Source organism: Parus major, chromosome 3 (genome assembly GCF_001522545.3).
Source record: "Parus major isolate Abel chromosome 3, Parus_major1.1, whole genome shotgun sequence".
Classification (NCBI taxonomy): Eukaryota; Metazoa; Chordata; class Aves; order Passeriformes; family Paridae; genus Parus; species Parus major.
The window spans coordinates 5280772-5297166 of record NC_031770.1 but is presented as its reverse complement, the minus strand read 5'-3'; the positions used below and the strand labels follow the sequence as shown (position 1 = coordinate 5297166).

General features: G+C 41.6%; 1 protein-coding gene across 2 annotated transcripts in view; it reads right to left on the bottom strand.

Moving 5' to 3' along the window:
• The window catches only part of SNAP25 (synaptosome associated protein 25), a 61984-nt gene that overhangs the window by 13177 nt on the left and 32412 nt on the right, over nt 1-16395 (bottom strand). For both annotated transcript variants that reach the window (XM_015620555.2, XM_015620554.2), the window contains exons 2-4: nt 16055-16189; nt 15366-15407; nt 7123-7171 (exon numbers count right to left, since the gene is read on the bottom strand). In XM_015620555.2, coding sequence (XP_015476041.1) covers nt 7123-7171; nt 15366-15407; nt 16055-16126 — 163 coding nt within the window. In that variant the 5' untranslated portion in view covers nt 16127-16189. The remainder of the gene's footprint in view (nt 1-7122; nt 7172-15365; nt 15408-16054; nt 16190-16395) is intronic.

The following is a 16395-nucleotide window of genomic DNA, read 5'->3' as shown; positions in this document are numbered from 1 at the left end:
TAAGGGTGACAGGTTTTCTTAGTAACTTGGTTTTCTAAGTGACTTGATGGCTCAGAATAGCTTAATGTGCTAATTTGCTAATTTTTTTCACTCTTAAAGCTTGGGAAAATGTCCTAGAGGAATAAAATGCCACAACGTAAAAGTGTAGGAGCAGATTCTCCAGTGAGATAAACAGATATGGATCCAATGGGATCAAGGGTCTTGTGTGGAATCTGCAGTGCAAACAGCATTTTACATGGGATTTAAATTTTACTCCATTTGTTCCCAAAGGATAAACTCAGATACTACCCAGGATCAGAAAGTTACTTGAAGTGGTGTTTCAATCCATTGAAATTGTAACTGTACCTAATGAGGAAAAGTCAAGCAATCCCAGTAAAACACAAATACATCCCTATTCCCCATATGAAACAGAACAACACTGGATTAGACTGTAGAGGAAGGAACTAAGAGCACTGGCTATAGAAGGAATTTAATGTCATCCCTGACATTAACAGAGTCCTATCCAGAAAAAAAAAGAAAAAAGAAAAAAGAAGAAAATTTTAGAAGAAAAATCATATGCATATTGATGTCAGTGAAAAACTCCTCTTAACTTCTTTGGGAACATGAAGAAGCCTGATTTCTTACTTGGGTTTCTAATAACAATTGAGGTTTAGCTTTTCAGAGCTTTCTGGGGGGTTTAGATACCCAGTTCCCATTAAAATTAATTTTATTTAATTAATTTTAATGGAAAACAGGAACCTCACCCCTCGAGGGCCTAGAAAATCCTAAATTATTCAAGCTGGACTAATTCAAGTATTGAACTTGTATTCTTTGTTTAATTCTTGCACTGGGCAAGAATTAAACACTGGGCTTTGAGAACGAGAAGTGCTATGTTGGTATGGTGAGATTCATCTGCTTTTCTGCTGCCAGTTCTCATTCTCCTCAGTTGGATAGGCCTTTCTCCTGATACACAAGAGTTATTGATCCCAAACCCAAGGATATATTTAGAGGATCAGAGTTAGCTGACACTGTCCTCTAAAAGGGGCACATATTGTGTAAGCAAAGGATTGGGAAACCAAGAAGGAAACCTGAGAGAAGGACTGCACAAGTTCTGCCTGGTAAACTGCTGGGCCAAGAACCAGAAATGCAAGGTTGGATTGTTTTAATGCAGGTTGTAATTTAGGCTTCAGCAGAAGTTTTGGTTTTTGTCTGTAGGCACAGATTGTCATTCTCATCAGAAATGCGAGTCTGTGGTAAAAGGGAACACCTCTCCCTGTGCTCCTGCTCCTTGCTAACCCCAGGTCCTGCCTGCTCCTGCACAGTTGGACAACGCTTACTCTCACTGTAGGAAACAGCTGTGGGAGTGTGAGCTGGCTTTGATGCTGCTTCATGCAGCATGATGCCATTTGCTGCATTTCTGTCACAGGCTCCCAGCTCCTGCTTCCAAGCACTGTGCTTGCAGAGCTCCTTTGCATTTAAAAGACAGCTGTGCCCACGTGTGCATTTAGACACTGGGGAGAATGAGAGATACTGACCTTTCTTCCATTGATTTTCCTGCCAGTGCTTCTCTAACCTCATCTGTCCAGTAGCAAAATCCAGGTTAGCACTGCATGGATCAGTCCTAGTTCTACTACCACCGGTGGCTTTCAGTGGAAGCAATTCTCCTTGCCCAGATGCACATTCTCTAAAGCCATATCCTTTTGAACTTTATTTACCTATTTCCTATTCTGCCTGAATAAATGAGTGTGTACTGAAGAGTATATTTGACATAACTCAAAGACTTTCATTTAAATTACATCCCTCTTTAGAATCCTGACTTTATTTATCCTGCTTCAGGATTTGTGTGTGATCTCTGTGTTTTTTCTGAATAGGAAAGGGAGCCACAACTAATTCATCTTCCATTAAAGGAAAACTCATCAGTGTAAAAACCCCATGTCATATTTGTAGCCCAGAAGTCTAGACAGCTGGCTGCTGGTCCCAAAACCACTTGCTAGTTGTTAATGTCATGAGCTGGATTGTTAACTGGTTTGAATCAGCATAGTTATGCTGGCTTTGTGGAGCAACACCAATTTATACCTGTCAAAGATGTGGTCCCACAGGCAAGGAAATAGATTCATGAGTCCAGCCACAATTATTGAAGCATAAATATTATAGTGGAATTAACTTAATGGGGTTATGCTGGATTTGTTTTGGTATAACTGCTATTAAAATGTGGCCTGGGATGAATCACTGCCGGTAGGAAATCAGATGGCTATTGAGAGGTTAATTTAATGTCTGTTTCCATGGATCTTCCCTATTCCAACGTTCTGTGCTGTATTAAAGGTTTTAGGGAAGACAGTTGGTTGGCATATACTGCCATGAACCTACGCAAATTCACACCTACAAGAGATAATGTCTTTTGTCTTCCATTTAGAGGAGCCTTTCAAGGTCAGAGTTTGAACATCTTTTGACAGTTTGTTGCAATATTATTTGAATAAATTGCATCTATATATTTATGTATGATATATGATATATACCTAAGAGAATTGGTGCTGTCTGGAAGTAGAATACACATCAGAGATAAGTTTCATTGTGATTTCCTTCATTTTTTTTCCTCTGGAAATCTCTGCAATGCTTTTTGTATATATTGATGTCTGAGAACATCACTTCCATTTCAAGGTAGTGACCATAAATCTTCTTCCATATCTTACAGCAAACTAATGGCTTATCTTAAGGCACAAACAAGAATAGTTCTTCACATGTATCATCATACTTGTGAATTACTTCTGTAAGGTAACTGAGGGAACATAAGCTAGTCCCACTAGTTTTATCATAGAATTGTGGCCATTTGCCAATGGGTCTTTGCCAGGATCTTCCATAGCATCCTGGAAATTCCCCATCCTGTACCTGATCTGGGTAAGTGGCTGGGGCAGGGAAGCTGTAGCAAGGACATCCTTGCTCCTGTGTTGTCTTGAGCAAAAACAGCTGCAAAAAGCATCCTACAAGGCATTGATAGCAAGTTCAGCACAGAGCAAATGTGGTGTTGCTTCACCTTTGCATCCCCATCTGTAATTTATAGCAAATATTCCTTCACTGATGTCCGGGAGCCGGAACCTGTGCTTGAATATCAGTTAAATGCCTGTGGAGATCGGAACTTGTTCCTTTGCCTGGAGTATTGTGCAGTGAAGCAATTTCCCCCAAGGACAATTTTAATTAGAGAAAAAAGGAAAAAAAGAGAAAGGACATCTTAAGAACACATTGTAATCTTAATTGCATACAAGAGGGTTTCATTTGAGACTCAGCAGATTAACTATTTCCAATTCTATGCCATCATCCCATTTTCCATAAAGGAGAATCATATTGGAGTGTAGTGTGTTTCTGGGACAGTCTTTTCAGAAATCCTGAGCTCTGACCTAGCTGTGCTCGGAAAGGCACTGCTATGCACAGGTACCAATGGAAGAAAGCTGAAGGGGAGAGCTGTGAGCCCACGTGTAGCTGTGCTAAAAATAACAGTAGACAAAGGCACAACCTGCTTTGTGTGGGTTCATTTGTCTTCTGTTCTGTGCTACGATTTCAGCATAATTAATACCACCTTCCTCATGAAAACTGGAGTAGTTGTTAGTCCCCTTTTATTTTGCTAATTAGCTATAACATATAAAACTGCCAAATTCACAACTCCTGCAAAAGCAGTGGAGGTCAGCTCGCATATGGGCCATCAGCTGGTGCCAGTGCTTTTGTTTGTGGGATTGCCCAATTATTTCCAAGTTTTATCTCCTTTATAAGCTTGATCTAGAGTAAGATATGCTGGGTCGATTAATCTGCTCCCCATGTTCCCTGGCATTGCTAGTCATGCACTCGTGGTGCAAGGAGAAAATTCCAATTGCACTGACAATTTTTTTGTCTCTTATCAAAGTTGTGGCTATTCCTCTATCTTGTCTTGGATGAAAAATGACTGTGATGCTACTGTTGATATTGGAAAAGTTTCTCCCCTCCACCTCATTTGGAATACAGGAGCAAAATTCTTCTATAATAAACTGCATGAGGACATCATCACACAAAAAGTGTCCTTGAAGGTGCAAATCTTTAACCCTGCTAATACATCCAGGTGATAGGAGTTTCCTTTGGATGAACAGAGTTACCATTGTGGGACCTTTTCTGTGTTAACACTTCAGGTTTACCTTCGTATCTTCACTTTGTACTGTTAGTTTCATGTCTGCTCTCTGCTTTTAACCAAAATGCATCCAAATATTAACAATTTTCTAAGCATGTTTTGAAGAAGCAGAAGAATTACCACTGATTAATAATCCTTGGTAGCATTTATTTTTTCATGCAAAATACAAGTAATTTAGTTTAAAGAGTTATATACGTATTTATATTTAAATCACTAATTAGGGGAGCTTGACTCAAGGCCAGATTAAAAAAATGTAAGCATTATGGATGCACATGTGGTCTGGGAAAGACTTCTTAGTGATGGGAAAAAACCCAACAAGGGAAGTCTAAACTCCTAACTCCTTCCTGTGTGCTCCCCAGGGGAAGAGCTGTGTTGAACTGGTTTGAGTGATAATACCTGACCCAAAAAATGATAACTCTTCATATTGCAGAGGGGCTACTCAGATTCCCATTCTTCAAAGGACACTGGAGGAGGTCTCTGGTTTTTATGGGAGTGCCATTCCCTGTGAAACAGAGAGCTCTTGTGAAGCTCCAGATCTCTGTGGGTCATGACAGACTCTGTAACCTGCTGTGCAGCCAGCTGTGCTAAACCTTTGGGCAACAGCAGCTATCCAGGCTGGCTTTGTTGTACAAATACCTGGCATTGTGAAATTACCTTGACTTACTGCCTTTTATGATCCCAGAGACTTCTGCTTACTGATACCAGAAAATCAGTTCTGCTCTGCAGTGTTTGGGTTGAATTGGCTCAGAAAGGCTTTTCCATGTAAGGTCTGTTTAACTTCAAAACAAGCAATTTTGTAAGGAAACCTAGAAATAGAGCTTCAAGCAAGTGCGGAGATTAGATCTTCTGCCTGCCGCCCACTGGAAAGATCAATGTCATGTTTTCTGTATATTTAACACCTAATAATCTTAAGTGACTTGTGCAGTCAGCTGCAAAGAGATCACATGGCAGTGTTAGCAAATTATTTCCTTAATCTGATAATCTGCTGAGACATCCGTGAGCTGCACACATTGCACTAATTACAGAGGGTTCAAAGTCATCATTAGCGTATTTTGCCCAGTAGTGTAAGTCCTTTATCGCTAAAATGAAATCAAAAAATTAGCAGTTATTGCACCTACATATGGTTAAAATGCAGAAAACTTAATTAAACATTTAGCATAGTACAAGGTTACAGTATTTTCAGGGTTGGTAACATTATTTGGCTGTTTTTCTTGAGAAACCCACACTGTATAGTCATAAAGCTAAATTTACTGAACCACTTAAGGCATGACCATAACCAATTTAAAGAGGCTTCGAAACCTTCTGATTCTTTCCTGCAGGTATTGACTAACTGCATCTCTGACTGTACAACAAGCATTTCAGGTTTCACTCTCAATAAGGGTTTAATTCTGAGCTCCCTGGGCTCCAGAGAGGTGAGTGTGTCCAGTCTCAGCTCCTTGGCTTACCCAGATTCTCCTTTCTGTCATGGCTACAGAGTGAATCAGTCAGAAAACTTTTGAATACAGGGGTTTAACAATAGTAGAACTCCAAAATAATAATAAAAAACCCCAACAAAATTCAAGATTAAAATCAAAATAAACCTCCCTAGCAATCTGTGGAAATACAGCAGTTAAAGAACAGAGACATACTTTCTCAGGAGCCAGTGAAGTTTCTGGTGCTCTGCCTGTGAATTACATTGCTGGGTATTAACATACTTTGACAATATTTGTGATTTATTACAATCGCATAATCCACTGCTGAAACGAAACACATTATTTAGACAGGTGCCATATCTGTTTCAACATAAGTAATTTTTGGTTTTCTGTATTCGGTGGTAGTTCTTCTACTGCCATTATTTTTTGAAGACAACAAAATGTTTTCTGTAATATTTTTCTTGTCAAGAAAAATCGATGTGACAAAATTTGGTTGAGTTAAATTCTTTTCCCTGAAGGGGGGGTGTGAGGGGAAAGCAATGAGACATACATAAAAAAAGCAAATAGAAGAAAGTACTTTCCATTTAGGTCCTGTTATTACTTTTCATTCATTACAGTGTCAGAGAGGCAGAGACATTAAAACTGGAAAGGGCCTGTCAGGTTCTGCAGTCCATTTCCCAAGAATTCCGTAGCCTTGTTTATTATCAGTGTCTGGGTTTGAAGAGTAATACAGCATTACCTCTGCAGAAAACATTTACTAATAACAATTTTGTGTCATGCCACATAGTAAATGATAACAAGGGCCTTTGTGGGGCTGGTCTAGTAGAGAGTAGCAGAAATTTCTACTCTGTTGATTTACTGGACACACCATTTTGCTGGGCTGTGGGTCTATGGCAAATGAAGACTTATTAGTTTTATTAAGAGGGAGAGAAAGCTACCTTTTCTTTGTAATATTATGAAGGGCAAAAATGTAATTTCCTGGAATGTATTGAATATATCGGGCTCTGTCTTTGTCATTGTCATCCACAGACAGGTAGTCTAAGCCTGAAACCTCCTATATGGACAATTGTAATGAGCTGATTGTGTAATATCTTTTAATGTTAAAATTCTGTCATTTTCACTGCCTTACTATTGTACAAAAAAATAACTGAATCTTAGACAAACTAAACCCATTTTACCTTCTCTTGGGATGCATTTATTGCATGTCTTTCACTTGTGATTTAAGTGGGAAAATTACATAGCACCTGCATAAATAATGCTGGATTTTACACTTATAGAGGCAAATCTTCTCTCATATAGCTGGATCTTGACCCAAATCTTGCTGAAATCAAATGGTGATTTGGATGAGTTCAGCCTGCAGCTCTCTTTGACATTAATGGGAAGCAGATCAAAAGGAGTACAGACTTTTAGGCAGCTGTTGTACGTTTTTCTCTGTTGGACAACAAAGCTAAAGGCAAAGAGGTTTTGGGATTCTCATACACAGCCACACGTATTTTCTGTCCCTCATTTCCAGGGATGCACACAGTCAGTACAGCACTTTGAGAAGGGTTATACTTCCTTACTGAAGCAATCTGAACTTACCTCCTTGCTCATCCAACATAACCAAAGTCCTGATACCAGCATCTTTACTCTACATCCCAATAGTGGTAGCAAGGTAAGGAGAGAGAGGGGGAGAAGAGAGAGAGAGAGAAAGAGAGATCAGTGAGGGAACACTCAGCCCTTGCTATGGGACATAGGAAGACACAAGAAAAACAGTGAAAGGAATGACAAGGGGCTGATGGCACAGTCCAAAGGCCTTATATGCCTGGACACTGTGTAAATAACTAGGTACTCTCCATTCCACCATCAATCCTTTTGGATTCACTGAGATACCAAACTTCTACAGAAAGCACAAAGCCACGGACCTTGAGATTAAAATAATCACTTTACACAAGAGTATTTTCTAAAAAGAGAAGGTTCATCTCCAAGTTAAATGAAGCAGGAGAAGGGAGGATGGGGGTGTTGATATTGTAGGTGGATGTTAATTTCAAAGGAGAAATTCCCAGGGAAAACAGGTATGACACAAACATGTTTGGGAAGGCAGCACAGGGGTTTGTGCACAGCTCTTGCTGCTGACAGAAGTCAGAAAGCTTACCTACTTAGGAAATCCAGTTTAAAGCAGGCTAATATTTAATAGGATTAAGCCATATTTTTTGGCTCAGTGATCTAATAGATATGGGTTTGAGCCAAGTTTTAATACAGTCAACAGACACCTTTAGCATTAATGGACTTTGAATTGAGCTTGAAGGTAGGATTTTCAAAACACCCACACGCTGAATCTGCCTCTGCTCCCACAGCTTAGTGGGAATCTTACCACTGCCTTTGCTGGCTACAGGGCTGGAGCAAAGCTGAGCCTGTCACAGCTTCCACCTGCCTAAGCCAGTGGTAGGGCACCTTTCACAGGTACAATTTTTATTACGTGTTATCATCACTCTGAGTTGTGATCAGATGTCTCTGGTTCCTGGGTGCTGTGGCACTGAGCTATATCACACATCAAATTATCTCCTTTTTAATTACAAAGGGAAAACCAGCTCCTCTGCAACAGTGATAACATCTGTGAATAATTAATGGCCTGAATGATCTCCTGACTGTTGCATGTCAGTAACAGATGAAGTAAGTCCTCTGTGGCCTGACAGCTTGACAGCAGAGCTACCTGGACATGTGCAGCAGTAATTTACTTGCTGCCATGAACATAAAGCTATCCATGCTCCTGTGAAATAGATAAAGGTGGTGCTGGTGTCGATTTTGCAGAGGGCAGGGAGATGCCCACAGTTGCACAGCCACATCAGGAACAGAAAACTGAAGTCCTGACCATCCCTCTTGCTTTTCAAGCCACCCTCCCACTCCTGGAGGCAAATCAAGAACTTCATGTTATTCTTCCTGCCAGCTGCCCTGCTCACTGCTCATCAGTTTTTGTGGGAGCAGAGCAGTATATCTGGCCATCAGCTGCCCTGTCCACACTCACTGGGTATTCCCAGACTCCCACAGCCCATGCTGCTTCAGCCACAAGCCCAACCCTGCCATGCTCAGGGTTTGCCTGGTGCAGCTGGTGCTTCTCTGCTGCACTTCCAGAAGATCCTGGTCAGCTCAAGGGGGATGTGAGGAACCTCCTGTTGTGCTCTTCTCTGCCTCTCCCTGCACTCCCATTCTTGTCTGTAATGTCTACACTGCTGCAGGAACTGGGGAAAACATCAGATGTGTGCAGGCTGGTTTGCTTTCTCTTTTTAAAAAGTCCCTGTGTGAGTTGCCAGATGGACAGAAAATGCCTCCTGCCTCTCCCCATGGTCTGCTGCACCCCGCTGCCCTCAGGTCAGCCATCTACCAGGCACCCACTGCTGCTCTCTCTCCCTTCAAGTTCACACTGTATTTACTTGAATCCCAGCCAGTTTTTATTTTTGCAGCCTTTAGAAACTTAGGGTCCAAGGGTTATCTTAGGTTTGCCAGTTTAGAATAAAGAAACCACCTTTAATTATCTTTTCTGTGGGGCAGGTCTGCTAAGCACCACTTGTGCCACAGTTTTTTACTGTCTCTTTCTGTACTCTTGGTACCCAGGGAGGTTTTACCCCACACCCCAGATTTTAACAAACATACTCATGCAAACACAAGAAGGCTACTTGGGTCCTGAGTCACCTTGTGTTTCAGTAAATATGTTGCAGTATGACCTGGGACCCTTCCAAATATTGAACTCAGAAACCTTTAGTTGGTGCTGTGATAGTTGTTGGCCTTTGGTGAATCAAACATAATCAGGCTGAGAAATATTTACTGCTCTTTAACCCTCTGACCTTGTTTTCCTGCTGTGTTTGACATCTAAGCAAATCACCTTTATACAAGACGTGCTGAGAGATGAACTCATCAATTAGACCCTATGGTTTGTATTTCATATCAAATCATTACACAAAGAGAAAGAGGTGAATTTTTCTGTTATTTACCTGATTGTCAGTGCCATTTAATTTTATCAGACAATACTGTATCTCTTACTAACAGCCTGCCACAGCATTAACACAAATGTAAAAATATTAAAGGGTGTGCAGTGAATAAACTTGTCTGCATCTGTGGTCTAATCCAAAGCATATTGAAGCTAATAAAGAGGTGGTGACTGAAAAGGATGAGAAGTGATTCAGACATCAAGTGACAATCTCCTTCTGTTCCAAATTTCTATTAAACATTAATTTTCAGATCTTCCACATAAAGAATTAAATGTGTAAAGTCAGTCAAAAAATAAATCATATTCATGCATTTAAAATAGGTCCAGACTTTTAGAAAAACTCAGTATTTCCATTATAACTGATATTTTAGATAACTCAAACCCAAACCTGTCTGTAAGACAGAACTATTCTGAAAGCGTGTTCATCATCCAGATATCTGAGCAGGAGAGAAATACTCAGTGACTGACCCCCAGTGACAATAGACTGAGGCATCCCTGGAAAGATGATTAACAGAATAAAGAGGAAAAAATGTGCCCAACAAGTGTATTTGGGGGGCAAACACAGACACGTTGTCATTTCCTACTCTAGAAGTATCACAGAAACTCCCCTTGGTCTCAGTGCAGCAGGTGTTACTGGAGCTGGTTGCTGGGACAAGTGTGTAAGAGGAGGTGTTGAAAGCTCTCCTGTGAAGTGCCAGTCCAGAAGGACAGGTTTTACAGCCTCTGCCCCTGAATCCTTGATGACAGACTCTCATCACCATGGGCCCAGTGACTGTGCTGGGCTTTGTCTGGTCCTGAGGGCTCAGGAAGGATTCCCACCAACACCAGTGATATCCTGTGTGGGAAGCCATGAATGGGTAGAACTCATGGGGTCCATCATGGTGTGAAATTCTGTGCTAAAGTTCCACCTTGACAAGGATTAGAGTGTTTCTTCCTTCCTGTGCAATGGAGGAATTTCTTCAGACGCTCCACCCCTTGTACAAGCAATCTTCTTCAGTTTGCAGCAACATAAGGATTCTCAAAAAGGTGAAATGCTTAGGCTAGGTCAGGCCAGAGAGATGGGAAATGCTTCTTTCACAGCACCCTACAGAGTTCATAGAGCACATGCCATTTTCATCCAGCTCTTTAATCTGTAACAGCCATCTCTTTTGAGAACAACTTCTGACTCTCCTTGCCTTCTCATTGAACTTGAGAGGAGAATTTGGACTGCTGGATTTTGCCATGGCACAGCCAGCCTGTCACATTCTTGTCCTTTAGAAGAAAATGCCACAGCGTGAATTGCTTATGTTGAGGCATTAAAATGGCAGCCCTGGAGTTCCTCTGTTTATCCATAATGCAGGTATTCTGCAGATGGTGAAATATATAATATATATAATAATTTTGCACGTGAGATGACCCTTTAGTGCAGGAGGCCAACACTTCCAACTTAAAAATGTATCACATTAGGTGAAACAGACCCCATACATTTTAGGAAAGTTTATGTCCTTCAATCTTTCATCCAGGCTCCAATGCTTGAATAAATGCAAATGAACAAGCAGTACTGGTTTGGGTTCTGCATCATTTATATGAAGCATATGCCCAGGTTTTCCATTTGGCCACTGGCAAAGGTATTAATCAAAGAACCAGAACATATGATTTTAAACCTCTGGGCTTAATTAAACTTATAGATACTTTAGTTTGTCAGTGTTTCAGTGGAGCCAACTTAACAGCATAACTGGCAGCCCTTTTGGAGGCTTTAATAGACATTATCCTTAGTTTTCTGTAATAGCTTTTTAAAACTTTGGTTGTTTTTGGTTTGGGTCAGTTGGTTGGGTTTTTTTTGGGTTTTTTTATGAGGGTTTCACTCAAAGCAAGTTAGCAACAAAACATTCACTAAAATTTGCCTAGCACTTTGGAGGGGAATTGCATTGCTGTATCATTTCTTGTTATTGCTGTTACAGAACTTAATTTCCCAAGATGGAAATAAAAGTGAGAAGACAATTGGAATGACTTCTCAAAGGGCTCATCAGTCCCTCCAGGAACACAGTGTGTTGGGTTCTATCCTACCAAAGGCAGCTACTCAAATTTTGGTTTAGCCTGAGGGAAGATTTTCCTAACACTGTAAGGGGATGATGTATCAGATAGAGAACCCAAATTCTGGAAATCACTTCCCCTGCATTTCAGGAGATATCCTGAAAAAAATATATACTCTCTTAATTATGTGAAGAACACATAAACTTCCACTTCAATGAAGAATTTTGCTTTAATCAAAAATTATAGAGTTTGCTTTGAATAAATTAATACAGACAATTACATACTAGGACAGGCTGACATTGCTAGCAGTTCCCATAGACACTAAAGAGAACTGTCAGCACGCTAAAGACAAAAATGTGGTCAAAGAAACATTTTTTAGTCATCCGTAGTAATAAATTTGCTCAGCTCCTGCTCCAGGTTCCCTGTCACCCTGTTAACACTCTGATGTCTCCCTGATTAAAGAGCCACACACTGCTGCTCTGCCTGGTAAATCAGATCCTCAGCCCACGTGAATCTGCTACCCCCCAGGTTAACACACACAAAGGGGTCTGATCCTGCATTGGAAGAAGTGAGATCAGAATTATGGATCACGTTCCCTTGTGCCAGATATGTGGAATTACACTGGTTAAGACACTTTTCTGAGAACTGTTCCAATAGTTCAATAGTTCCAATAGGTCTAATGAAACCAAAAGGGTTTTTCAAATCAGCTTTGACAAGGTTTGGGCCAAATTCTAAATCAACAGAGCACTTTTTCTTCTATTTTTCAGACTATGGAGCATTTGGCTGTGATAATAAATGTCAGGGTAAACTCACAGATGGTAAAATGGCATTCTGTGTGTTCAGAGTACATTCCCTGCATAGGGCAGCATCAGTTATCAAACATTTATAGCTCAACATTTCACCTTTGATACTTCACTCTCACCTCACATAAGAGAAGATAGTCTTGCCTGGATTTAAATGTACAAAACAGCCCTTTTGTCTGTACATTCCTAAGTGCCTTCTTCTCAGCTTTTACCACTATGATCTTATTATTTTTATCTCGCTGCTTCATAGCTACAAAACATCTCTTTTTCCCCATACCACCACAATTGATTTTCCTTAAAGGCCATGGTGGTGGCATTGAGAGATGGGAGCAAACTCCCAGCTTTTCTCCCTGCATGTGATATTCTGCATTGCATAATGTTGCCTCAGAGGTAAAAAGCTTCAACATGAAAGGAAGGTCAGCTACAAACTGTATTTAGCCTCACTTGTTCTGCCTCACTTCATTTTTATTTTATGTTTTGGCCCAAACATTGCATAGCATCATCATAAAATACAGGTATTTATAGCACTGAGTGGCTCAAAAGAGCACTGGTCAGTGCAGATTAACCACACTGCCTGGGCATGATGGGCACCATGGAGCAAACTGGGTTTTGGAATCTGCCATTCCAGTACGGAGACGCCTTGGGGCAAAGCCATGGCTGCTTTTGTAACACTTCTTGCTTCCCTTGTTGTGCCAGGGCTGGAAAAATCAGCTACTTGCAAAGCTGAGTTACAAAACCAAGAAGCAATAACATCCTTGGATTTCCTTGCCCATAGCATCAGGGCTTCATCTCCGAACTCTGAACAGTCAGGGGCAAGTAGGGTGGGTCCTTTGGGCACATGTCTGCAGGCTATGGCCTACAATTAGGCCTTACATGGCTGCAGAGCTTCTTTGGATGGACAGCACTCTTCTATCTCTAGGATGGAGTCCAGTCAGTCTGTTTATGTTGTATTTCCCCAGCATCATGACAGCAATCCATACAAATGTACACAGTAATAATGCTTAAACACAGAGGCATCCTTTTCCTTAAGAAAGGAATAACAGATTTGCTGTATGAAGAAAACAGAGTAAAATGTATTCTCTCCCTGAGTATTTCCTATCTCTACCCGCTAGACAGGTTCTGCTAAGTGAGGAAGTCTAATTGGATTTTTGGGGTTTATTAAATCAGAGCAGTGCCAGTTCAATTTCAAATACTCTCACCATTTGTCTTTTCGGTATAAAATCTCTCACTCCCTGAATGCTGCATTTTTTAAAAAAGTACCTAGGAAAGGGGATGGGAATAATCAACCAGCTGGTTAGGCCACAAAAGAATTTTAAAGGTCTCCTGTAGTCACATTAGTGAAAATAATATTCACCTCATTTTAGAAGAACTCCCTTGACTACTCAGTGCTAGTTTTAGCAACTTCTCTATTTGGATAGGAAGATATTGTGGCATCTGAATAAATGCCAGATCCAGAGATGCTGAGCTCTTCCAAGAAGCACTACAGACCTACATAAATTCATTGGTAAATTCAGCAGTCCCAGTTCTCCTCCCACTTTGCCATTTGCTGTGATTTAATACTGAAATTCCAGTGGCATTCACAATATGCTGGTTCAATATGTTAGGAAGACTCAAGCAGCGCATAGGCCGCACAAATACGGCTCAGGAGAGGCAGGGCTGATATTTACTGATGGCTTGGCCCCGAGCAAATCACTTCCCTTTCCTGCGCCTCTCCTTCTTCCCACTCATCATCTGCCTTGTCTATTTAGATCCCAGGCATTTTGGGGCAGCAGGCTCTCCTGTCTTCTCTTGTGTGAGGGTATTCATATGAGACTCTCTTCCATGTTGTTGAATTGATTTCAGCAGGAGCTGCATCCAGCACAGAGTTGACGTAAAGTGGTGGTTACGAATGGCGTGTCCAGGGAACTGAGCAGCAAAAAGGGACAGATTGCTCGTGAGACAAGAGCATGTTTTGCCTGCAACGGGCCCCAATCTAAAGTGTTTGTGGAGGAGAAGTGATGCTGGCTATGCTCAGTGACCCATCTGTCTGTCTGTACATGGAAATTTAATTTTGTCTCCACTGGACTCCATTGATCTTCACAGTGGTGATTGATTTCAAGGCCATAAAGCCTACGGCTGAGGTTGTGCTTGTTCCTGAACATGGGACCTGATGTAATTTTCTTCCCGTTGTCTCTGCTGGAAACTCCTCTCGTTGTCAGGAGTACTGGGACTGTCAGTGCTGATGACCCTGATTAAAAATGTCACCAGCTCCAGCACCAGGGCTTGCATGGTGTCTGAAAATAATACGTCCTGTCAGGTGGCAGGAAAGTTTTCCACCACCTGATGGTTGAACACTCAAAACTAAACTGAGTTGAGATTTTCCAACTTTCAAACCCCTTATTGTGGAGAGGGTGAAATACAGCCTGACTGAATTGGTTTTTTTCCCTCCAGGCAGGTATTAGCTGTGAGGACCAAGCCAGGGTCCCCTTCCTTAGCACCATGGAAAATCAGAGAACTCTCTGTTCCAGTGTGGTCAATCTAGGACATCTCGTGAGCCTTGAAATCCTGATAAATATTTCAGAGATACATGAAGAAATAGCATTTAAATGCTGTGCTGACCAATGTTCTATAAATAGCTGCAAGTGTTTATGGAGAGGGAAGTATTTAAAGCAGACTGGGAAAATGGATCAAGGGCTCTTCTCACCTTCCCCTCTTGCAGTGTTATGCCAAGGACATGAAAGTGGTGCTGGCACGAGGCTCCCGGAGCTCTGCAGCAAACTTAGCCACTTGTCCCTGACTGCAGGTCACCTTCAGAGGCTGTTTTCTTCATTTATCTCCAGAATCCTGTCTCAGTGGATCCTCAGGTATGACCAAACCAGTGCCTTGGCAACCAGGGAACAATGTCTTGCATGGCCTTAGTGATGGGTAGGGATGAGCAGGGACAACGGCACATAAAGCCATGGCCAGGCCCTAGCAATGTGAGTTTTAAAAAAAACACTCCCAGTGTCAGGCTCTCCATCACTTTTGCTCACAACGGAAGTGCCAAATAAAATGCAAGTCCTTACCTCTTCAACAAGCTGCAGCATTCGACGGGTGCTCTCAAGGGACTGAAAAAACACAGGAAAAAACTCTTAAGATTTGGCAAGTTACGTTTTCCAACACTAATGTGCAGGCTCATGCTGACAGGATGTTTTTCCTGCACTCTTTCCCTCCCCTCCAAATCAGGCCATCAGCAGGGCATTGGTGATCTCTCTATCTCCAGCTCTACGGATGGCTAATGCAGCAGCAGTTCCCAGCACACCTCGAGGCAGCTGCAATCTCCAAGGCTTGTGCTCCCCTTGCTCACACACTGCGGCGGTGCTGCTCAGAACCACAGGTGTTCCACTTTAAAAATAAAGCCTGTGGTTTTCAGCCAAGACTCTTCAGAAACATAACTGGTGACTTCTGAGATTTAATAGGTTTGACAAATTGAAGGAATCCTCAGAAAATATTAAATTGCTGCCTTTTGCTCTGAGGCCAGTCAAATTGATGCACAATCTAATACCTAAACCAAACTGACGATCAATAAATGTCCTAATCTAGACTAAACACGACATTAAATTTTACCCCAGCTCATTTAATTTCCAATTCCGCTTTCAGTGTAAAGCTGATGGAAAAGAGCTCTAGAAATCCTTTGCTGGATCAGCTCTTATTTCTGGCTGTGTGTTTCACACCAAACCCAGCCCCAAGTTCCCAGTTTAGCTACTGGTCTCACTTCATCAGCGAGCTGGTCGGCACGCCGCTGCATTTCTTCCAACTCATTGCGCATATCCGCGTCTTCTGCCATTTTAGCTGTGGGGGTGCTTGGGGATGCTGCAGATCAGGATTTGCACTCAGCTGCTCTGTGAGCCTGGAAGACAGCAAAAAGGAAACAGTGCAGTTAGGAGCCGTGCTTAAATGTCAGCCCCACAAAAGGGCTTTTATTACATCGGTGTCCTCACCCAAACTCTCATTCTAGTAATTCCTGCATAGTTGAGAGCAAATCCTTCCTTTTTTCTTAACTTTTCAAATGCAATTCAAACAGAAGCTGGACACTCAGGAGATATTATTTGCTGC